General features: G+C 41.7%; 2 protein-coding genes across 3 annotated transcripts; one reads left to right on the forward strand and one right to left on the reverse strand.

The window, feature by feature from the left end:
* Window positions 1–3,940: 3,940 nt before the first annotated feature.
* LOC120035033 (glycoprotein hormones alpha chain 2-like) lies at window positions 3,941–4,729 on the reverse strand. The gene is made up of 3 exons (XM_038981789.1): window positions 4,639–4,729; window positions 4,223–4,398; window positions 3,941–4,018 (listed from the first exon to the last, which is right to left on the reverse strand). The coding sequence occupies exons 1-3, from the start codon at window positions 4,727–4,729 to the stop codon at window positions 3,941–3,943; spliced, it is 345 nt and encodes a 114-aa protein (XP_038837717.1).
* An 11,133-nt stretch (window positions 4,730–15,862) lies between these two features.
* Window positions 15,863–24,736, forward strand: LOC120035016 (TNFAIP3-interacting protein 2-like). 2 transcript variants are annotated; one of them, XM_038981761.1, is made up of 6 exons: window positions 15,863–16,363; window positions 17,051–17,356; window positions 19,521–19,610; window positions 20,308–20,649; window positions 20,976–21,098; window positions 22,943–24,736. In XM_038981761.1, exons 1-6 carry the CDS (start codon window positions 16,043–16,045, stop codon window positions 23,234–23,236), a joined length of 1,476 nt encoding a protein of 491 aa, XP_038837689.1. In that variant the 5' UTR covers window positions 15,863–16,042; the 3' UTR covers window positions 23,237–24,736. The 2 variants fall into 2 exon arrangements, with proteins under 2 accessions (XP_038837689.1, XP_038837690.1); XM_038981762.1 differs by lacking the exon at window positions 19,521–19,610.
* Window positions 24,737–25,617: the final 881 nt, after the last annotated feature.

The raw sequence follows: 25,617 nt of genomic DNA on the forward strand, positions 1-25,617 counted from the left end.
CAAATGATCAAATAAGAACATAAAGAAGGCTTGAGTGTAATTCAGTGTGACCTAAAAACTAAATACTGGAGTAGTTTCTCTTCATTGTATCAATTTATCATAGTGTATGAAATAACTTTATCGATGAAAATTTCCTTGTGGGGGGATCAATAAAGTTACATTCAATTCAATTATGCATAAAGTAAAACAATCAAACATGGATTTTGATGAGATCCGATGAGGTCAACATTACTTTTATTAGAATGGTTAGTGAAGTAGCTATATCAGGCAAGACATAAAAAAACAGTTACAGCATTCAACTCTTAGTAATTTGGTCAACATCACATGTTCTACTACATTTACTGCCATTCAAATTTCTCCTTTTGATATAATAGAAATAAATACTCTATTCAAGCTCAATTTATTTCGAGAGTCAATGATACATGGTTTCAATACAAAAAAATGCTCCCACATACAACTATAGCTTTTATATGTTTAAAATAAATACTGTAATTGTAACGACTCCCACCGAAGGTGGCTCCCCTTCCTGTTCGGGTGGTGCTCGGCGGTCGTCGTCACCGGCCTACTAGCTGCTACTGACTTTTCCTCCCCCTCCCTTTTTGTGAATTATTGACACCTGTTTGTGGTTAGGGTGATTTGTGGGGCTTTATTACCCAGCAGCCCGGCCTGCTGGGTGTGCGGGATTGTTTTGTGTACAGGTTGTACATGCTTGTGTGTCACGGTTCGTGTACGTTGTCTCATGGTATTTCGTGTTCTCGTTTATGTGGTGGAGCATTCATTTTAGAGTGGCGTCGTGTTCACCTGTTTGTGGTATTAAATTAGAACGCTACTCTGAACTCTCTGTCTCCTGCGTGTGACTCTTTCCTCCACTACACCCCGGGCATTACAGTAATATTTTGGCCAAAAAGCAAAGTGATCGGTTTCACCTGCATAGAAGTCCATTTTTGTTTTGTTTTCTGTCATCTACAAAAAGCACTCGTAAACTTTCCCCCTCTTGGAATGTGTTCATAACACTGATATCATTGTTAATTGTTTAAAAAATACAATCTCATCACCTACTCTACTAATACCACTATCAGCTATACAGTATCTACATACAGTATCACAGAACATCCACATATTTATAGAACCAAATTTGCTCTACCTTGGTCTGATTTGATTTTTTTTCACCTAAAATTACATACCCAAATCTAACTGCCTGTAGCTCAGGACCTGAAGCAAGGATATGCATATTCTTGATTCCATTTGAAAGGAAACATTTTGAAGTTTGTGGAAATGTGAAATTAATGTAGGAGAATGTAACACATGAGATCTGGTAAATAATACAAAGAAAAAGGCAATATTTTTTTTCATCATCTTTGAAATGCAAGAGAAAGGCCACAATGTATTATTCCAGTTTAGGCGCAATTTAGATGTTGGCCACTAGATGGCAGCAGTGTATGTGCAACGTTTTAGACTGATCCAATGAACCGTTTTATTTCAATTCAAAATGTTGTATCAAGTCTGCCCAAATGTGCCTAATTGGTTTATTGATACATTTTCAAGTTCATAACTCTGCACTCTCCTCAAACAATAGCATGGCATTATTTCACTGTAATAGCTACACTGTAATAAGACAACATGAACTATCCTCCTCTTCCGTCTATGACATAAGACATGGAAGGACAGTGGTCCATCCTCACGTTTACTTTTTAGTCAATCGTACTTTGCAGTAGCATGGTGGAACCGACCTGATTACTGTGTTCGCCATTTTGTTTTACTGCACATATAAATCTGGGCTTTCTCCAATAGATGGGAGTTTTGGACAAACCAAGAAATGACTGGTCAAATCAGCGTCCTCTCAGAAAACCCACCCCCAAAATCCTGTGCTTTGAATTAGGTCGTCCTCTGATTGGTTAAAGGGGATCTCATCACTGACAAGTTAATTTTGAATAATGTCTCTCATTACAGACGTAGACTCAAACAGTTTCAATAAGGAGCAATGCCAGACTGATACGTGACGTTAAATATAATGGTGAACACAGCGATCAGGCTGGTTCCACCAGGCTAACTTTACAGAACATCCTAAAAACATACAGTTGAAATCAACACAACAAGTGACTCTCATTTTTTTACATTTACATTTTAGTCATTTAGCAGACGCTCTTATCCAGAGCGACTTACAGTAGAGTGCATACATTTTATTACATTTTTACATACTGAGACAAGGATATCCCTACCGGCCAAACTCTCCAATTAAGGTATGTGGTTCTGCCATGATTGAAGGTTATCTTGCTCAATGCTTATTTAAGCTGGTTGCTTGATGAGGTACTGAGTGGACTCAGAAGAGCAGGTTGACAAACCAGGTCGCCGACGTGAAAGGCAAACACCCTACACCAGGGAATTATAACATGGCTCATGTAGCAAGGATGAAGTGTTGATGTTGCCACTTTGCACCACTAGATGTCCATCTGTATCAAGTTATTCAGTCACCCCAAAAGTAAGTGGTCAGCTAAGAAAGTTTCCTTACATCCCATTTCATATAATTAAGCAATTAGTTTTGTGCAATCTTCATTTGGTGATAGCGGCAACTATCAGTATGTGATAGTTTTGGGGTCCGTAAAATAGATCAAGTCGATTTTTCTCAAAATGGGGTTGGTCAATACGTGTAATTTACGAGGGTAAAAACGAATCCTTACAATAAGATAACTGTTTCCAAAAGGATATGGTGGTGACATGTTTATCTAAAATGTTTAATTAGGTTGTTTACCAAAGAGACCAACAACCAAAAATGTGTGAGCTGTGTTTTTTTTGTCTTTAGCCACATGTTTACACCCCCCCCCCCCCCCCCCCACACACACACACACACCCTAAACTAAACCACATTGCCTACACAAGCCACACACAAACATATGCTTAAACACCCACAAACACACACGGTGTGGTGACTGACAAAAGGCCCTCTGGGAATCAGTCGTCCATTGGCCGATTTAGGATGAGCCAAATGTGGATATCCAGGAAACCATTTATTACATGAGCTTCTAGAAGACAGTGACTGTAGTAAGCATTTAGACAGACTGTGCTGTGTTAATAGCATAAGAATTTCACTCATATCCTTCATATTACGGGGTATGACTCATATTATAAGCATTGAATAATGTACTATCGACATTCATAAAGAAAACAATAAACTCAAAGCAAAATCGTCTGAGCAAAAATTATGAGCTGTGCATAATGCTTTTGGTATCCTCGTCTTAACAAAAAATATGAATGTATGAACGACTGAAAGGTACATTTTCACTCACTTGCAACCAGTGCAGGCCAGTGGTGGGAGAAATGAGGAGGACAGGCTCATGGCTGGAATGATGATGTGTGTATTTACTGTATTTCTTTGAAGAAATTGAAAAGTTTCACAGGAAGGAGACATGTTCTTATTTGACCTTCCATCTTCCGTTCCTGGAGTGGGCACGCTTGTTTTTACAAGAGGCTACACACCCTATAGTTTAGCATCCTAAATTATATTGACTTAAGTCAGTAAGGGGGAGGAGGAAGAAGAAGAAAGACTGTGTGTGTGTGCCTGCGTGTGTGTGTGTGTGTGTGTGTTTATGTATGTGTGTGTGTGTGCATTCAGCATCCTGCACCAATACAGTGTGATGAAGCTGAGTTGGCTGGGAGGAAGTGAAGCAATCATGTTAATTGGCATTTTAATCAGTATTCAATTCATACAGTACATTCTACTTTTAATTAACACAGTACAGGAATACAGCTTTATATCTTTGCAACCATAAGAGCACTATAAATATTATCCGCAGAATATTACCTTTTGTGGATCACAATGATTTCCTAATATGGGATTTCTCTTAAAACACAAGGAACTTCAGTAATAAGTAGTGCGAAATATATAATCTGTTGCCAACCTTTTACTTCTACGACAAGGAGATTTCCAGCCCTTACAGACAGTTTATGATTTATGGTAATAACAGGTGCTGCAGTGACACTCTGTGTGGTTCGTCACCGGGAAGCCATCCTTGGTGGTGACCTGAGAGGGGAGAAGAAGAGAAAGAATCAAGTGAAAGATAGATGGTTTAAAATAAAAACAGTCAGATTCATTTGAGTTGTTGTTCAATTATACGTTTAGATGCCAAGTTGCGTTATACTAGGAATGTCGTCATGTCAGATGATCAAACTTTGTGTAGCAGAGAATATCAATCCCAACTACCTTATTAGCTAAATACTGTCTTACCCTTTCCCCTTCTTTTGCAACGCAGCATGTGGCTTCAGAGGTGATGTTCTTGGGGACCAGCATGGTTTGCTTTGACCGTAGTGGGGTTGGATAAGCTCTGGAGAAGCAGCAGCCTGTACACTGCATGATGTTGGGGAATATTGTGTTCGGCTTCAGTGTGCATTCCTCACAGCCCACTGTGAAGATAATGAAGACGTAAATTAATTGAGAATCTATTGAATAGTCTGATTTTAAGCTGCACCATGCATCACCAATGTGTGGCTCTCTTCCTTTGTAAGCCCACAGTTTGGGAATAAGGAGGTAATATAGCAATTTATATTCTCTCGCTATAGTGACAACAGAACAACTCACTGGTCATTTTGTTTCCAGAACACATAAACCATCAACAAAAACAGTTCTTGTCACGTAAAACTTACTGTTTGTCTTGTCGCTGTTTGGGTAAGAGTCTGCGATGAATAGAAGTACGGACAGGATGAGGGATACTCCAGTTGACTTCAACACGCACATTTTAGTGACAGGTGGCAATATCCTGACAGGAAACATGAACAAAATCATTCAAAACCAGCCTTATTTATCTCAAAAGTTGAAAACCCATGAACACAAAAACCAGCAGTGAAACACTACGTTGGAAACACAACATAGTGAATGGAAAGAAGCATTACCTGTGTATGTTTCTCTTGGTGGAAGCCTGTTCAGTGTAGACCCTACTTCTCCCTCCATGAACTTTTATACCGCTGTCCCTCTGCCCATGTGCTCGACCGGGATTAGGTGAACCCCTCCAACCTTATCAGTGTTATCTGTGAGGCATTGGCCACTTGGCTACCTGCTCTAATCCTTTAAATGAAAAAAGGAACTGCACACGTAGTCGAAAGTCAAAACACACTTCCATCTTGACTATGGATGGAAGCTTCTAATCCCTTAAACAGGTGGAATGTTGCTAGGTAACTGCCGTTCGGTCGTGCGGAAGACGAGGCAGGATCATTGGTTCATTAGTTTAACTTATGTTCATGGTCTTTTGCCTTGTAAATCAATACGTCTAAAGACATTTTTAATACTTTGAATATCTGATTCATCTTTCCATGCTGGATTATAACCGCCCAAAATAAGTAAATATGTAAACTACACAAAAAAGTTAAAGATTTCCCATGAAATAAATGGGGTTTCTTATATAAACCAGGAGGACTAGTCCCTGGCCATGCTTTATTATCATCTGGGGCAGTGCTAAGATGAGTGAAAGCAATGAATATGGTATATGAAATAATGCTATCCTCTCAGAGAACCAAACAGATACACTACATAGCCAAAAGTATGTGGACACCCCTTCAAATTAGTGGATTCGGCTATTTCAGCCACACCCGTTGCTGACAGGTGTATACAATCGAGTACACATCCATGCAATCTTCATAGACAAACATTGGCAGTAGAATGACCTTACTGAAGAAATCAGTGACTTTCAACATGGCACCATCATAGGATGCCACCTTTCCAAAAAGTCCGTTTGTCAAATTTCTACCCTGCTAGAGCTGCTCTGGTCAACTGTAAGTGCTGTTATTGTGAAGTGGAATTGTCTAGGAGCTCACAGAACAGGACCGACGAGCGCTGAAGCGAGTAGCTTGTAAAAATCATCTGTCCTCAGTTGCAACACTCACTACCGTGTTCCAAACTGCCTCTGGAAGCAACGTTAGCACAAAAACTGTTCATTGGGAGCTTCATGAAATGGGTTTCCATGGCCGAGCCGCCTCACACAATGTCAAGCGTCGGCTGGAGCGGTGTAAAGTTTGCCGCTATTGGACTCTGGAGCAGTGGAAACACGTTCTCTGGAGTGATGAATCACGCTTCACCATCTGGTTTGGTGAATTCCAGGAGAACGCTACCTGCCCCAATGCATAGTGCCAAGTGTAACGTTTGATGGAGGAGGAATAATGGTCTGGTGCTGTTTTTCATGGTTCGGGCTAGGCATACAATGACATTCTAGACAATTCTGTGCTTCCAACTTTGTGGGAATAGTTTGAGGAAGGCCCTTTCCTGTTTCAGCATGACAGTGCTTCCGTGCACAAAGCGAGGTCCATACAGAAATGTTTTTTTCGAGATCGGTGTGGAAGATCTTGACTGGCCTAGACAGAGCTCTGACCTCAACCCCATCGATCACGTTTGGGATGAATTGGAACACCGACTGCGAACCAGGTCTAATTGCCCAACATCAGTGACCGACCTCACTAATGCTCTTATGGCTGAATGGAAGAGAGTTACCGCAGCAATGTTCCAACATCTAGTGGAAAGCTTTTGCAGAAGAGTGGAGGCTGCTTTATCAACAAAGGAGGACAAACTCCATACTAATGCTCATGATTTTGGAATGGGATGTCCGATGAGCAGGTGTCCAGGTGCTGTATTTACCTCAGAGATGCATTTCAATGATATGTTTATATTCATGTAATAACATTAATGAGTCAGTGTATCCTCAATTAAATTAGATGTATGCTAATGAATGTGTACTCTAAATTAAATGTGCACCATGTGGAAATCCCTCCGCCATTTTCTGGTTGCTAAGATTCTTACAGTTCTCCTAATTTCAGTTTATGTGACAAAACAAGCAAGTACAGTGTAGAGAATTATGCCATTTGCCCGGTACAGTTGAAATTGGGATTCATCTGTGAAAAGCACACTTCTCCAGCATGCCAGTGGCCATTTAAAGTGAGCATTTGCCCACTGAAGTTGGTTACGACGCCGAACTGCAGTCAGGTCAAGACCCTAGTGAGGACGATGAGCACGCAGATGAGCTTCCCTGAGATGGTTTCTGACAGTTTGTGCAGAAAATCTTTGATTGTGCAAACTCACAGTTTCATCAGCTGTCCGGGTAGCTGGTCTCAGACGATCCCGCAGGTGAAGAAGCCAGATGTGGAGGTCCTGGGCTGGCGTCACTACACATGGTCTGCAGTTGTGAGGACGGTGCTGTTATTGTGAGGTGGAAACGTCTAGGAGCTCACAGAACGGGACCGCCGAGTGTTGAAGCGAGTAGCGCGAAAACATAATCTGTCCTAAATTGCAACACTCACTACCGTGTTCCAAACTGCCTCTGGAAGCAACGTTAGCACAAAAACTGTTCGTTGGGAGCTTCATGAAATGGGTTTCCATGGCCGAGCAGCCTCACACAATGTCAAGCGTCGGCTGGAGTGGTGTAAAGTTTGTCGCCATTGGACTCTGGAGCAGCGGAAACGCGTTCTCTGGAGTGATGAATCACGCTTCACCATCTGGCAGTCCGACAGACGAATATGGGTTTGGCGAATGCCAGGAGAACGCCACCTGCTCCATTGCATAGCGCCAAGTGTAAAGTTTGGTGTATGAGGAATAATGGTCTGCCAAATTCTCTAAAACAATGTTGGTGGCGGCTGCCAAATTCTCTAAAACAATGTTGGGGGCGGCTTATAGTAGAGGAATGATCATTCAATTCTCTGGCAACAGCTCTGGTGGACATTCCTGCAGTCAGCATGCCAATTTGCTGGACCCCAGAAAGAGTAGCTGCCATGGGGATCCTTAATAAATATGAATACGAGATACAAATACATGTTGCGTTTATATTTTTGTTCAGTGTAAGAACAGCTACACCACAGTATCATTTCATCTTTCCGTTTACCTATGTTTTAAAATTTCCCGACCTTGGTTGCATTGGAGACAAGGCCCTGGCAGATGTAACTCAATATGCATGAAGTATGGCACATGAAATCGCAGAGATTTAAAGGCTTATGGTGCAACCATGTCATGAGCCAGAACTGTTCTTCAAGCCTGCACTCTTACTGTCATTGTATTTCTCCACTCAAAATGGTAATCGTATAGCCTACTGTAAAACATTAAGACTAATTGCTAAGGTGTTTTCATTAACAAGACGAAAGATGAAAACCATATTGTCAGCTAAACGCATAGCACAGTACATTTTTTGTTATTGTAACATGCAATGATGTAGTGGTAAAAAAATATGTGGGTCAACACTGATCGCCAGTCAGTGTGAGTAAAGTAATACTCCCTTTACTTTCAATGCATTTTTCTGCAAAAGGTGGGTAAACGCTTATGCAAAACAAGCATTACACTACACCCGCAATAACATCTGCTAATCACGTCTATGTGACCAATACAATTTGATTTGATTTGAAAAAACGTGCATGAACAGCGTTTGTGTGCGTTTACCCTTCACTACACCACTGGTAACATTCTGTAAATGATCTGTTATTTACTCTTCTCTAATACCACTCTGGATAAAGGCAATCTACAATTTTCTCAGTACAAATGAAACCCGCTTTTATTCCCCAAAAATGTTAACATTTTCTATGGTACAGCATTGCATCTTTAATACATTGTTTACAGCCCGATTAACAATCAGTCCAGACATAGCCATCGAAAGCAGTCCTAGAGAAACATTGGTGTGACACGGCAGCAACTGAAGTAGTTGTGGTTGCTGGCTCTCCTCTTACACAGGGTCCCCTGAGGAGCTTCGTTTGTGGTACAAGGTCCAGGCCGCGATGAAGATCCTGTAGTAGAAAATGAAGATGAGACCATTGGGATGTAGAAGGCCATAAAGGTGGAGAAGATGGTGTGGTCGATGTGGTCATGCTCTTGGAATCATGTGTGGTGTGTGTGCATTTGGTATCCGGCACCAATGCACCTTCACAAAAAGTGTGAAGCTGAGTTGGCTGGGAGGAAGTGAGGCGATCATGTCAATTGAGGGTTCTGGTTACTATATAGCCCTGTCTGTCTCCTCAACTCACCACATCCACTTAATCTCGCTCTTATTGTCTCAACATCCAGTGGGATAGTAGTGCCTGGCGTTCCAAACTACTACTGTACACAGTACATGGACCATTGGCAGATTTGGGTTTACAGCTAGAAGCATCTGATTCTGGTGGAACTGGGGAAAAGGTAAAGGACCGTGGTTGATTTCAACACATACACAATACACAGGTTTAACACAGAATTTATACACTGGAGAGTGTATAGTTGTAGTATATAGAGTGAATGTAGCTATAGTATATCAAATGTATATGAAAAAACTGCATGTGGAAAATGAATTGCACTGCCTAAGAGACTGTCTCACTTGTTTGGGTTGGCAACATTTTTATGCTTTTCTTTTAACAGTACACCAACGACAAATATTCATGGTTTTATTTAGATGCTTGATTCATGTTATTGGAAATATTTTTTGAAATTCCAGTAGGGCTAATCCATCAATCCACAGTTACTAAAATCAACAATGTTAATATTCTGTGTTCATTGTAGAATGAAGATTACAATAGTGATTTTTTGCTTGGTGGGGGCGGTTTATGCCAACCCAGTAAGTACCCTTGTTTTTTTATTGAACAATCTTCATTTATTCACAATAAAATGTAAATGAGGAGTTGATATAGATTTAACACATCAGACCTTTGTATTATTTTTGTACTCTCACATATTGTGTTCTCCTACTGTTTATGTTTTTTTTGACAGATTCTGTACAAAGTTATTTTGGAGCAGAGAGAACTGGAATCATAAAACGTGGTAAGTGCAATCAAAACAAGCAATCAAAAGTATCTGCAGTTTGATTGTTGTGTTGGGGTGTGGGTCTGAAAAACGCACACAAACGCAAGCCTGTTGACTGCAATCACGCAGTCCAAGTAGTTCATCATTCCTGTGCCAAACCTCAAGTTTAGATTGCATTCGAGGTAGAGCTCATTGCACTGTATACACCCATATTCTCTACTTGGGCAATGGTGGACTTGTTAAGATTTTAAATGAGCGTGATGATTTGATTTGATTGTCGATGCTGGCACACAGATTGTCATTACATGCATTGCGGTTTTCTGCTGGCATTGTGTTTCAGACTCAAACGCAAATTTACAATGGCGGCCTACACTGGCCAACTGCGCGCCGCCCTATGGCACTCCCAATCACGGCCGGATGTGATTCAGCCCAGGATCAAACCAGGGTCTGTAGTGACGCCTTTAGCACTTAGAGGTAGTGCCTTACACCGCTGCACCTTAGACCGCTGCGCCACTCCTCAGTAAAAGGCACATGACAGCCCACTTGGAGTGTGCCAAACGGCACCTAAAGGACTCTCAGACCATGAGAAATAAGATTCTCTGGTCTGATGAAACCAAGATTGAACTCTTTGGCCTGAATGCCAAGCGTCACGTCTGGAGAAAACCTGGCACCATGAAGCATGGTGTGGCAGCATCATGCTGTGGGGATGTTTTTCAGTGGCAGGGACTGGGAGACTAGTCAGGATCAAGTGAAACATGAACGAAGCAAAGTACAGAGAGATACTTGATGAAATCCTGCTCCAGAGTGCTCAGGATCTCAGACTGGGGCGAAGGTTCACCTTCCAATAGGTCAACAACCCTAAGCACACAGCCAAGACAACACAGGAGTGGCTTCGGGACAAGTCTCTGAATGTCCTTGAGTGGCCCAGCCAGAGCCAGGACTTGAACCCGATCTAACATCTCTGGAAAGACCTGAAAATAGATGTGCAGCGACGCTCCCCATCCAACCTGACAGACTTTGAGGGGATCTGCAGAGAAGAATGGGAGAAACTCCCCAAATACAGGTGTTTTTTATTTATTTTATTTTATTTCACCTTTATTTAACCAGGTAGGCTAGTTGAGAACAAGTTCTCATTTGCAACTGCGACCTGGCCAAGATAAAGCAAAGCAGTTCGACACATACAACAACACAGAGTTACACATGGAATAAACAAACATACAATCAATAATACAGTAGAAAAATATATATACAGCATGTGCAAATGAGGTAGGATAAGAGAGGTAAGGCAATAAATAGGCCATGGTGGCAAAGTATTTACAGTATAGCAATTAAACACTGGAATGGTAGGATGTGCAGAAGATGAATGTGCAAGTAGAGATACTGGGGTGCAAAGGAGCCAGATTAATAAATAAATAAATACAGTATGGGGATGAGGTAGATTGGATGGGCTATTTACAGATGCACTATGTACAGGTGCAGTGATCTGTGAGCTGCTCTGACAGCTGGTGCTTAAAGCTAGTGAGGGAGGTAAGAGTCTCCAGCTTCAGAGACTTTTGCAGTTCGTTCCAGTCATTGGCAGCAGAGAACTGGAAGGAGAGGCGGCCAAAGGAAGAATTGGCTTTGGGGGTGACCAGTGAGATATACCTGCTGGAGCGCGTGCTACGGTTGGGTGCTGCTATGGTGACCAGTGAGCTGAGATAAGGCGGGGCTTTACCTAGCAAAGACTTATAAATGACCTGGAGCCAGTAGGTTTGACGACGAGTATGAAGCGAGGGCCAGCCAACGAGATCATACAGGTTGCAGTGGTGGGTAGTATATGGGGCTTCGGTGACAAAACGGATGGCACTGTGATAGACTGCATCCAATTTGTTGAGTAGAGTGTTAGAGGCTATTTTGTAAATGACATCGCCGAAGTCAAGGATCGGTAGGATGATCAGTTTTACGAGGGTATGTTTGGCAGCATGAGTGAAGGATGCTTTGTTGCGAAATAGGAAGCAGATTCTAGATTTAATTTTGGATTGGAGATGTTTAATGTGAGTCTGGAAGGAGAGTTTACAGTCTAACCAGACACCTAGGCATTTGTAGTTGTCCACATATTCTAAGTCAGAACCGTCCAGAGTAGTGATGCTGGACGGGCAGGCAGGTGCGGGCAGCGATCGGTTGAAGAGCATGCATTTAGTTTAACTTCCATTTAAGAGCAGTTGGAGGCCACGGAAGGAGAGTTGTATGGCATTGAAGGTCATCTGGAGGTTAGTTAACAGTGTCCAACGAAGGACCAGAGGTATACAGAATGGTGTCGTCTGCGTAGACGTGGATCAAAGAATCACCAGCAGCGAGAGCGACATCATTGATGTATACAGAGAAGAGAGTCGGCCCGAGAATTGAACCCTGTGGCACTCCCATAGAGACTACGGGACAACAGGCCCTCCGATTTGACATACTGAACTCTATCGGAGAAGTAGTTGGTGAACCAAGCGAGGCAATCATTTGAGAAACCAAGGCTGTTGAGTCTGCCAATAAGAATGTTGTGATTGACAGAGTCGAAAGCCTTAGCCAGGTCGATGAATATGGCTGCACAGTAATGTCTCTTATCGATGGCGGTTATGATATCGTTTAGGACCTTGAGCGTGACTGAGGTGCACCCATGACCAGCTCTGAAACCAGATTGCATAGCGGAGAAGGTACGGTGAGATTCGAAATGGTCGGTAATCTGTAATCTGGCTTTCAAAGACCAGTGTCACCAGCAAAGCACCCCCACACCATCACACCTCCTTCTCCATGCTTAACGGTGGGAACCACACATGTGGAGATCATCCGTTCACCTACTCTGCGTCTCACAAAGACACGGCGGTTGGAACCAAAATCTCCAATTTGGACTCATCGGACCAAAGGACAGATTTCGACAGGTCTAATGTCCATTGCTCATGTTTCTTGGCCCAAACAAGTCTCTTCTTCTTATTGGAGTGCTTTAGTAGTGGTTTCTTTGCATCAATTCGACCATGAAGGCCTGATTCACGCAGTCTCCTCTGAACAGTTGATGTTGAGATGTGTCTGTTACTTGAACTCTGTGAAGCATTTATTTTGGCTGCAATTTCTGAGGCTGGTAACTCTAATGAACTTATCCTCTGCAGCAGAGGTAACTGGGTCTTCCTTTCCTCTGGCGGTCCTAATGAGAGCCAGTTTCATCTTAGCGCTTGATGGTTTTTGCGACTGTACTTGAAGAAACTTTAGAAGTTCTTGTCTTAAAGTAATGATGGACTGTCATTTCTCTTTGCTTATTTGAGCTGTTCTTACCATAATATGAACTTGGTATTTTACCAATTAGGGCTATCTTCTGTGTACCACCCCTTCCTTGTCACAACATAACTGATTGGCTCAAACGCATTAAGGAAAGAAATTCCACAAATTAACTTTTAACAAGGCACACCTGTTAATTGAAATGCATTCCAGGTGACTACCTCATGAAGCTAGTTGAGAGAATGCCAAGAGTGTACAAAGCTGTCATCAAGGCAAAGAGTGGAAACTTTGAAGAATCTCAAATATAAAATACATTTTGATTTGTTTAACACTTTTTTGTTTCCCACATGATTCCATATGTGTTATTTCATAGTTTTGATGTCTTCACTATTATTATACAATGTAGAACATATTAAAAATAAAGAAAAACCCTTAAATGAGGAAGTGTGTCCAAACTTTTGACTGGTACTGTATAGTTGTATTTGTATTTTGTTATATTTTCTGTATTGTAAATGCAATATTTGAATTGTATTGCACAGTAATCAGAATGGTGTTGATATTATTGTGTAATTGATCTAATAATCACTGATTAAAATACAATTAATTACCACTCCATCAGTGTTCTTGCATAAACTTAACCGCATTAAAGAGCATTGGGAGGCCATGATTCACTCCACTTCGAAAGAATAAAGGCCTAGACCAGGAGGGTGTAGGGTAGGCCTATAACCTGTAATAAACAACTTGTGGGATATGGGGTTAACCACCAGTATACCACCCTGCATCCCACTGCAGGCTTGCCTCTGAACCTGAGCAGAGTCGGTCCTGGTCAGTGCCTGGTTGGGAGACCAGATGCTGCTGGATGTGGTGTTGGAGGTTCAGTATGGGGCACTCTTCCCTCTGGTCTAAGGAGAACCCAATGCCTCAGGGCAGTGAAGTTCACATTGCCCTGCATAGGGTGCAGTCTTTCGGATGGGGCTTTAAAGCGGGTGTCCTGACTCTCTGTGGTCACTAATGATCCCTTGGCACCAATACTAAGAGTAGGGGTATTAACCCTGGTGTCCTGGCTAAATTCCCAATGTGGCACCCCTTGGCCTCCTAATCATCCCGAGCTTCCAATTGTCTCATTCGTCCCCTCTCCTCCCAGTGGAAACTCTTCCACAGGTTGTTGCTGTAAAAGATAGTACATTCTCAGTCATCTTACCTGATAATAAGGGTAATTAAATAAATCTGTCTGTTGTCTGAACCAATTGTAGAAGCTTGACTAATTTTTGTGTTTATTTGAGCTCATGGCCTTGGGCAGTGGTGGAAAAAGTACTCAATTGCCATACTTGAGTGAAAGTAAAGACACCTTAATTAAAAGAAAATGAGCAATTAAAAGTTAAAGTCACCCAGTAAAATACTACTTGAGTAAAAGTCTAAAAGTATTTGGTTTTAAATATACTTAAGTATCAAAAGTAAATGGAATTGCTAAAATGTACTTAAGTATCAAAAGTAAATATAAAAGTATAAATCATTTAAAATTCCTTATATTAAACAAACCAGATGTCACAATTGTGTTTTTATGTTTATTGAACATTCAGACATAATTTACAAACGAAGCATTTGTGTTTAATGAGTTTGCCAGATCAGAGGTAGTTGGGATGACCAGGGACGTTCTCTTGACAAGTGTGTGAATTGAACCATTTTCCTGTCAAAATGTAAAGAGTACTTGTGGGTGTCAGGGAAAATGTATGAAGTAAAAAGTACATTATTTGCTTTAGGAATGTGGTGAAGTAAAAGTAAAAGTTGGCAAAAATATAAATAGTAAAGTACAGATTCCCCCAAAAACTACTTCAGTAGTACTTCAAAGTAGTTTTACTTGTGTACTTAAGGCCCCCAGTGCCTAGAAATTGTGATGAGCTGTTACACACTCAGATCTTACTTTCTTTAGGGCAGTGGCCTACATCGACAAGGAAAATAAATTTCACATTGGCGACCGATTTTTTTTTGTATCGTGATTTGTTTCGAGTCTGGTGCGACCTGGCCGTTGTTACAATGTATCATTACGAACTGGGCTTGCAGAATGGATACATGATTGCTTTAAATAATACAATAAGCCATTGCTGGTTTCACCTAGCCGGTTAGCTCAGTCCTGCTAATAACGCGAAAGTCGCGGGTACGATACAGGTACTGGCCACATCCTTTTGGTCAAAATCCCAATGTAGGCTAGGTAGATTTGAGGTTGATAATTCATTGCCTACGGGTAAACTCATGTATCAGTCCCAGATAAACTAACCTACGTCCCACTGCTGGCACGTTTACAATTGACGCTTTTCCATAATGTTGAATTCAACATCTGTTTTGTAAACAAATGAATTAAACACACCAGATTAGGGCTACATAACAGCAGACAACCTTTCATGAAATTATTCGGAATTGTCATTCATTCGGGAAAATAGAGCTACCGGAAACTCATTTTACATTCCATCCGATAAAACAGAGTTGCTTCACGGATTTTTACCAAGGCGGATTACTCAAGCAAAGGCCATATGTTTAGAAACCGTCAAACCAGAATTGCATGATCTGTGGATTTACGCAAATCAGAAGAGGGAGGTAGCCTAGTATGTTACCGGAAATGTTGTACGCATGTGCAAAGACTTCTAGCAGCTGCGTTTTTTTAAATTTTACTCCTGTCAAACTGTGTCAATTTAGTCCAGTCGACAATTAACGAAATCATATTATTTAGATTGTTACTGGAATGGATGATTGAACAACTCGGAAAGGAGTTGTCAATTTACCCGACGTTGTTAAAAAGTAAAGTACAAGAAAAGTCCGCCTATTGTTTAGGGGAAGTCCCTCTAGGAAAGTCCCTGTAGTTGTCGGAAATATTTCTTTCCAAATTCAGATGAGCCACATCCTTTTGGCTACATAGTTGACATCCTCCTCAGTCTAATTTTGAAGACATGTTGCCTAACCTACGAACACAAACTCTATCGAACCAATAAGCAGATTAATTTAAGAAGCTGATGGAATATTGAAGATTTTTCCCAATCCCCATCTATCAGAAGCAAAGGTGTTAACTCTGGAATAAGAAACACGATGGATGTCAATTTGGATAATGATACACTGAAAGCAAAGATACGGAGCTGCAATACATTGAATACTTTCTACCACGAAACTCTGCTGGAGATTGACACATTAAATAAGAACATCTACAAAAGGGACAATTTAATCGCAGATTTAAAGGCTAGGTTGGGCAAATACGAGAATACCTGGATCAATGTGGAAGGGTATGACCATGTTGTCATAGCACCGTCCAAATCTTTGCTGGAAAGTTTATGCAAAGAGATCTGCAAACTGAAGCAAAAATGGAAAGACACAGAAATGAATACGGCTCAGCAAGCAGAGTTGAGCCAAGAAGTGAGTAGAATTGACTGAATTTTATGTGTTCTAAATGTTTATCATGTGGAATTTAATATTTAGACTAACCCTGTGAAACATAGTTGTGCCTTTTAACATTAGGTTATAGCCCTACTTGAAATGTCAACGTCAATGAATAAAAACGATCCTTTATGACAGATTTAGATCAACATGAAGGGTGTCCTTTCATTTTCAATTTGCACATTATGAAAGAAGGGTAGTTTAGGCCTACTGTAAATGGTCTTCTCTGAAAATAGCCACTAGCCTACACCAAGCCTATATGCACTTGGTTTGAGAGAACCCTAACCCTACACTAGTTCCTAACTAGTGGTCTATTGGAAATACTACTAGTGTAGGCCTAACCAACCACCAAACTTGCCAACTAGGCTTAATGAAATGTCCCTGCTTCAAAACCACCTTGCAGTGCATAGAGGATGTTGCTATAGCAATAACCTCTCTTTTCCATTTCAATGTGTGGCGGGGTGCAGGTGTCAGTGTTGTTTCGCATTAACTTCACGAAACAAACACAAAGCTGTATCACAAAAAAGTCATAATTCAATACAATTAAACATTACAAAAAGCTATATTATCCATCAATAATAATAAAAAAAAATGTAAAAGTATCTTCGGCATTTGACTCACATTTGACACTCAAGCCTATTCTATTCTATTCTCTCACCCCTGAAGGAGATACAGAGGTTGCGACAGCAGCTGAGGGAGAAGGAACGTGAGCTGGAGAGTGTGACCCGTCAACCGGACCACGAGAAGGACCAGGTTATCCAGAGGCTCCGCTCTGCCCTGGCCGAGAGGGACCGAGCACAGGCCACCCGTGCAGTCCTGTGCACCTCGCTGGCTGAAGAGGCCGACCAGCTCCGGGGCCAACTGGGAGCCACAGTCAGGGTGTGTCAAGAGTTACTGGGCCGACTAGAGGGAGAGAAGAAAGGAGGAGAGAGAGTGACGGAGGAGGTGAAAATACAGCAGAAGGCAAAAGAGGTGTGTATGAAGGTTGTATAATTAAGAAATAAGGCCCAAGGAGATGTGGTATATGGCCAATATACTATGGCTTAGGCGCTGTTCTTATGCGCGACGCAACGCGGAGTGCCTGGACACAGCCCTTCGCCGTAGTATATTGGCCATATACCACAAACCCCCGAGGTGCCTTATTGCTATTATAAACTGGTTACCAATGTAATTAGAGCAGTAAAAAGACATGTTTTGTCATACCCGTGGTATACGGTCTGATATACCGCGACTGTCAGCCAATCAGCATTCAGGGCTCGACCCACCCAGTTTATAATAAGTGTGTAGTAGCATGGTTATCAAGCGCTTTTATCCAATGCAAATTACAATTAACCCCTTACACTCGTAGGAATTGGCCTATATAGATAGGGCTAAATTGAAATGTTTTTTACAGAAGAAATATGGAAAGCATATGCATAACCATGGTAGCAATCAAAAGGGAACAGTTTGGAGATTATGGGGAAATAATTATTAGACTAAAGGTGAGGACAAAACAGTTAATCTGACACAAGACTGACTCCAAACATTATTGTGTTGATTTTATGTGTGTTTTACATTTACTGTTCTGTTTGCCACATTTGGGGGCGGCAGGTAGCCTAGTGGTTAGAGCGTTGGGCCAGTAACCGAAAGGTTGCTAGATCAAATCTCTGAGCTGACAAGGTAGAAATCTGTCGTTCAGCCCCTGAACAAGGCAGTTGACCCACTGTTCCTAGGCTGTCATTGTGAAATAAGAATTTGTTCTTAACTGACTTGCTTAGTTAAATAAAGGTTAAATAAAATGAACTCTGAAAATACTCTGGTAGCATGATAAGAATATTCATGGTCATTTGGGTTGCAACATTAGGTGCAACATAAGACAAAGAAATTACAAGTGAGAGGTCTAACTGGTGTCTCCATGTGGCAACACACCTCTCCAAAGTGTGCACAGTTCCTACTTAATTTCAGTGCACTTTTATGACTCAAAGAAGAGTCTTCAACTATAAGGTGCTATTTTGAGCGCTCCTAGCTGTACCGTTGAGGAACTAGAGCAAGCAGACTTGTACAGTAGTTGTTTTCTTAGGAACACAGCCCTGGATCTCCGCCTTTACACAATTACTGTTGCTGTTTAGGCATTCCAAAAATGGTCCATTAAAAATCGCAATCTGGTCAGGTGGGCATCATTTGAAAGCGTGTTCTATTGCGAACATGGCTAGTTAAGTTACGAAATACGATCTTACGGTGTTAGGCTCTCACAAGGCAATTCAGAAAAGCAAATTGTCATTTTGGTGCGACTAGAATAGAATCACGAGTTCCCGGCAAATGTCTTCACAATACACCATGTCATTCTTGTAACTGTACATCAAGCATAGTGATCATAAACGTTGGCACTGTATATGACATGAGTTTTGTGATATGAAATGGGGAATTGCACGTTTGAACTAACGGGTGTTTGGCTTGCTTGTGTGACACCAAAGTGGTATTATAATCGTCAACGTCTCATCTTTCAAAGTACATAAGAGTCCTCATTATTGACAGCATTTCCCTCACTCAGACGACACAATTTGTGGGAGATATGGGGGTAACTTCTTGTTCATGTTCAGAACCGCCGTCAGTCAAAACCAATACTGCGTTGGGAAGCAGAGACCTTGCGCTTTGACGTTACATATAGCATGTTAGTGTACAGCCGCTGCATACCAATTTATGTGTTTATCATCACCCAAATCCGCTATTTTGAACCCTTAGAAGGGTACGAGTGTAAAGAGCTAACTCATATCCACAAACTGTATATACTGAATGTTATATTCAGTATATGTGGCCTATGCTGGAATCGAACCCAAAAGCCCACAATCCTGGGGTTGCAAGCACTGAACTCCAACTGAGAGAGGAGAACAGCAGTGGCTACATCCAAACTACATCCCCATCAGCAAAATACATTGAAAATACGTATTTGCTCACTGGGAAAAGCTTTTTCACTGTAACTCTTTCAAAACAAAAAAATGTAAGTCATGAAAAAGATGTGTGTGTGTATAAAAGCGTTATGGAATCTCTCGGTCTCTGCCATTATGTGCTTTTCAGCCAAGTTGTTAGTGTTTGTTTCTGTTGTATTTCTAAACAGATAGTTTCATTTTGAGCTCTTGTTTCCCCTTTTCATGGTCAGATGTCGGATAATAAGGAAGCGGGTCGCGGTGACACTCTGGTCAGCAAACTCCAAGAAGAGAACCAACAGCTAAAACAAAGAGTGGCATATGTAAGCAGGAACACACTGTAGAAACTCCCTTCTACCTACATTAAAAAATACTATAGTATACTATGGTATTCACTGTAGTGTTTTTGCAGACTTTACTGTAAAAACACAACAGTGAATACTGTAGTATTTAATATACATGACTGTAGTATACTGTAGTATGCGTATACTATAGTAATTACTGTAGTAATCCAACATTGTCATAGCAAATGGGCTGTCAGAACCCGAGTGGCGCAGCGGTCTAAGGCACTGCAGCGGTCTAAGGCACTGCAGCGGTCTAAGGCACTGCAGCGGTCTAAGGCACTGCAGCGGTCTAAGGCACTGCAGCGGTCTAAGGCACTGCAGCGGTCTAAGGCACTGCAGCGGTCTAAGGCACTGCATCTCAGTGCTAGAGGTGTCACTACAGACACCCTGGTTCGAATCCAGGCTGTATCACAACCGGCCGTGATTGGGAGTCCCATAGGGCGGCGCACAATTGGCCCAGCGTCGTCCAGGTTTGGCCAGTGTAGGCTGTCATTGTAAAAATAAGAATCTGTTCTTAACTGACTTGTCTAGTTAAATAAAGGTTGAATATTTTATATTTCTTTGAAAGAACCAAAGTTGAACAGCCGTGTGTGTGTGAGAAGCTGTGTGTGCACAAGTGTGTGTACATGTTTGTGACTAATGTCTCCCTCTTCCCCTCCCTCCTTAATTTTCCCAGGTGGAAGGTCTGAACTCCAAATGGCAAAAGTATGACTCGAGCAGGGAAGAGTTTGTGAGGAGCCTGTGTCAGAGGCTGAATAAGTCTAGTGCCCTGGCTGCTGCCTCCAGCCCTGCTCCAGGTGTGGGGCCTAGGCTAGGGCCCAGGCCTACACAAGAGCCTGGGGCTGGCCTGGGCTTGTTACCTGAGTTGGCCTCAGCCAACGCTGGGTTGCTCCAGCAGGAGATAGCCAGGCTCAACGGCCTATTGGAGGAAAAGATGAGGGACTGTGGGAGGTTGGGGAGAGAGCTGGTTGAGAACAGGAGACGATACCAGGAGAGCATCCAGACGCTAGAGCAACAGGTTAGTCTGGTGTAGGATCGTCTGACTCATCTCTCTTTCAATTTCTCTTTGTCTCTCTCACATTCTCTTTCTCTCTTTTTCTCTTTCTATCTCTCTGTTTGTTTCTCCCTCTGTCTCCCCACTCTTGCTCTCCCTCTTCTTTCTCTCTGACACGTACACATGAATCCATGCATCACATAGCACAGTCTTTAAAGAAAACCCCATTGAATCCAGAAACCTCTCTCTCTTCTCTCTCACATACAGTTCCACCCTATTCAGTTGAATCAGAAACGTATCCCTCTCTCTTTCTCACACATACCCTCACCCTTTCCCTCTCTCCTTCACAGGTTATCATCTACACAGATGACTTTAAGTCGGAGCGGGCAGACAGGGAGAGAGCGCAGGGCAGGATCCAGGACCTGCAAGAGGAAGTATCTCAACTACAAGAGCAGCTACACACACAGGCACAGGTAAGGCCACACACACAGTCATTACTAACATACATCACATACAAATGTGTTTCAGGAGATATGTTACATTTGCCATTTATTGAGGATTGATGATACAATGATGTTTCGACAGACATGTTCTTCATACAGTTCGCTAACGGCTAATAAGATACAGTATTTGTATTTGTATTTATTAGGGATCCCCATTAGCTGTTGCCAAGGCAGCAGCTACACTTCCTGGGGTCCAAACACATTAAGGCACTTACATTACATATAAAACAAAGATAAAACATTACATCATATAACATTACTACACCCCTACATATCTACAATACAAAATGTATAATACCACCATACAACAATATTACAATATACGTGTGCTAGCGCTTGTATGCGTGTGTCTGTACCTTTTGTGTGTGTCTCTTCACAGTTCACACTGTTCCATAAGGTGTATTTGTACCTGTTTTTTAAAATCTGATTCTACTGCTTGCATCAGTTACCTGATGTGGAATAGAGTTCCATGTAGTCATTGCTTTATGTAGTACTGTGCGCCTCCCATAGTCTGTTCTTGACTTGGGGATTGTGAAGAGACCTCTGGTGGCATGTCTTGTGGGGTATGCATGGGTTTCCGAGATGTGTGCTAGTAATTTAAACAGACAGCTCGGTACATTCAGCTTGTCAACACTTCTTACAAAAACAAGTAGTGATGAAGTCAATCTCTCTTCCACTTTGAGCCAGGAGAGATTGACATGCATATCATTAATGTTAGCTCCCTGTGTACATTTAAGGGCCAGCCATGCTGCCCTGTTCTGAGTTAATTGTAATTTTCCTAAGTCCCTCTTTATGGCACCTGACAACACAACTGAACAGTAGTCCAAGTGCGACAAAACTAAGGCCTGTAGGACCTGCCTTGTTGATAGTATTATTAAGGCAGAGCAGCACTTTAGCCTTCTCCCCATCTTAGCTACTGTTGTATCAATATGTTTTGACCATGACAGTTTACAATCCAGGGTTACTCCAAGCAGTTTAGTCACCTCAACTTGCTCAATATCCACATTATTCATTACAAGATTTAGTTGAGGTTTATGGTTTAGTGAAGGATTTATCCCAAATACAGTGCTTTTAGTTTTAGAAATATTTAGGACTAACTTATTCCTTGCCACCCATTCTGAAACTCACTGCAGCTCTTTGTTAAGTGTTGCAGTCATTTCAGTCGCTGTAGTAGCTGACGTGTATAGTGTTGAGTCATCCATAGACACACTGGATTTACATGTAATTAGTAAAGATTGAAAAAAAAGGGGCCTAGACAGCTGCCCTGGGGAATTCCACCTGGATTATGTTGGAGAGCTTTCCATTAAATAACAACCTCTGTTCTGTTAGACAGGTAACTCTTTATCCACAATGTAGCAGGGGGTGTAAAGCCATAACACATACGTTTTTCCAATAGCAGATTATGATCGATAGTGTCAAAAGCAGCACTGAAGTCTAACAAAACAGCCCTCACAATATTTGTATCAATTTCTCTCAGCCAATCGTCAGTCATTTGTGTAAATGCTGTGTTTGTTGAATGTCCTTTCTTATAAGCGTGCTGGAAGTCTGTTGTCAAATTGTTTACTGTAAAATAGCATTGTATCAGGTCAAACACAATTTTTTCAAAAAGTTTACTACGGGTTGGTAACAGCCTGATTGGTCAGCCATCACATTAGGGAACAACAGAGGGCACTTTCTTAAAATAATAATAATGATATAGTGATCATTTTATTTGTATGGAGTGTTTAATACATTATCCTCAAAGTGCTACTATGCCCAGTTTGGCTATGGGAAGGAACACTTTTACTCATGATCATCATTAATTTCTCTTCCAGAGCCCTACTAGAGATGTCGACTCCACGTTCCGAGTCCATATGGGACACCGGATCTCCCCACGTATGAGCACGGACTCGGCCGAACCACTGCTGAGGAACAGCGTTGATCCACCTGTGGCAAAACATCAAAGCGGGACATCGCCTGGGGTGGCGTCGGCGGTATTAGCACCCAGTCCCACCTGGACAAAGTGCCAGGGTTCGTCGGAACTCCAATGCCCACGATGCTTCACCACGTATGATGACGCACATGCAAGGGAGTACCTCAATCACTTCGAGGAGTGTGCCAGACTATGAGCTCCGGCGTGAAGTTTCCTCTAGGTACAGATATAGGATCAGCTTCCGTTCCCCAAACAAAACCATAAAGTGGGGAAAATGCAAAACTGACCCAAGATCAGTGTCTAGGGGCAACTTTGCCCTACTCCCAAGCTAAGAGAGTTACTACCCCGCCCACCCCACGGGGGTGTTAAGACTAATATCGCTAACTGATGATAATTGAGCACTGAAGAAAAAGCACTACATGCACCCTAAGAAGGGTTGGTACCGGGGAGCTTCGAAAACTGACTAGTTCAACTGGGTTGTGTTCATTAGGCACTAAATGGAAGAAAACGGACTGAAACAGGGAGGTACTACCTGGACTTCAGACGCTACCATGCTTTTTGGTTGTTAAAGGACAGAATCAAATATATTATCGATGCAGAGTTGGAGTGTCAGTACTAGCTTGATGGTCGTAGTGGGAGAAATAGCGGTAGCACTTTATTTTACAGTACAGAAAAGAGCAGGTATTTACCAGGAAACTACATGGTAAAATGATAACACAGTAATGACTTTGAATGATCTGTTTCTTTCGGATTCGTAACAACAAACACCACTGGCCACCATTTTGAATGGGTTGAGTTCCTAGTAAATACCTGATAAATACCAGTGGGAAAAGTAAGTGTGTAAAATCAAGTTTTTGTGAAATAGCTTTGGTTTGGCAAGCCGAAGCGATTTCCAGTGCAAACCCACTCATGTCTGACTACATGATCCATGTCAATTATCACATGATACTGCATGGGTGTGTTTCTGTGTGGAGATGGTTGATTGCGTGCTCTGTCGAAAATCTAGATGGGAAATTGGATGTTAATTGCAATATTTCAATGTCACAAACCTCAATTCAATATTCCGGCATCAAATTGTTAATCTGTTGCACTTTCCTAACCTGGTTACCAAAGTAATCGTTTATGTACAGATGCATTTATTGGATTTGAAATACATAAGCTTCTTTCTGGTTGAAGATAATGTATGAACGTTGCCTTTCGTTACCATGGTGCTATTTGTTGTACTGTATATTTTGATGTTGTTGACATGTTTTGTGTAAGTCATCTATTTTCAATTGAACCTATATATATATTCACCTATGATCTTTGTGCCTGGAAATATGTATTCACAGTATTATATACGATTGAATATTTATTTGCTATTTCTTTTTCAAATTGGCAAATCTTTACAGTGCCGTGTCAAAATGAACATCGCCATCATGTTTTGAGGTGTCGTCTGAATCCTGGTACACCAAAGCAGTATGTTTCCCACATCCTGGTACGATAAGACAGTGTGGGAGACAAATTCTCCATAACATGGCACCTTAAAAAAAGTGTCTGACATTTGAAACTACATTAGTAGAAATTACCTCCGAACTGACTCAAGTTTTATTTTTCTAGAAGCCATTGATTTATAAACATCAACATGTGACTATTTGTTTTAACCTGTTTAATGGAAAGGATATTTTTGTAATAAAAAAACGGTTGTTTGACCAATCATGTGGAGTGTTTGTGATACAAACCAGACAACATCTCAGCTTGAGGAACTTTTGTTGGATTTTTGTTTGCTTGGTGGATAACTGCTTGTCAAATTATAGTTTTGGGGGCAGAGTCAGGAGTGAGAGTGTGAGACAGCGAGAGGCTCTGACCTTAGATTAACCATTGAAACTCAGGTCCCACAGGACCCAAGTGTGTGTGTGTGTGTGTGTGTGCGCGTCTATCTGCATTCGTGTGTGTGCGTGTCCAACAAGTGTTAATATTTGTGTGCGTGCGTGCGCTGGTATGTGTGCATTTGTGTGACTGTGGACGTTCCTTGTCTGACTGTGTGTATGTTTGTACACACTTTGGAAAACCCCTTCCCAGAGTAGCCTGAATGGGCACGCTGTCCTGTGTCAGTGCCACATTCCCAGCTGTCCTGTGTGGCTGAAGTGAACACAGCAAGGGGACTAGAGACCAGTGAGACAGAGGCTCTGGTTACATCCTGCTCCTAACTACTGATTTGGGATCAGTTGTCTTCAGACTAGTTCTCAATTAAATCATTTTGAGCTAAACAACACAAGTCCAGGACCAGTTGTTACGGGTACAATATGGCCGCAGGGAACTGGACATTCCCTGTTAGAAAGTAGCTATTTAAAGGGGTGGCAGATGAAGCACCAAACAAGGTCTGTGTGTGTGTGTGTGTGTATTGTCCATGTATTTCCGTGTTCGAGACACTAAAGTAGCAGATCACTGGATCGTTAAGCTCCATTGTTTTTTTTGTTTTTTAGTGGGTAGATCAGCTTTAATATTGCAGAGCAATATTGTTATTGGAGTCCCAGTTTATCTTGAAAGAGAGAGAGTTCCATGTCACACTCTTCTGTGTTCTGGTATGATTAGAAC

The sequence above is a fragment of the Salvelinus namaycush genome, chromosome 42, assembly GCF_016432855.1.
Source record: "Salvelinus namaycush isolate Seneca chromosome 42, SaNama_1.0, whole genome shotgun sequence".
Lineage (NCBI taxonomy): Eukaryota > Metazoa > Chordata > Actinopteri > Salmoniformes > Salmonidae > Salvelinus > Salvelinus namaycush.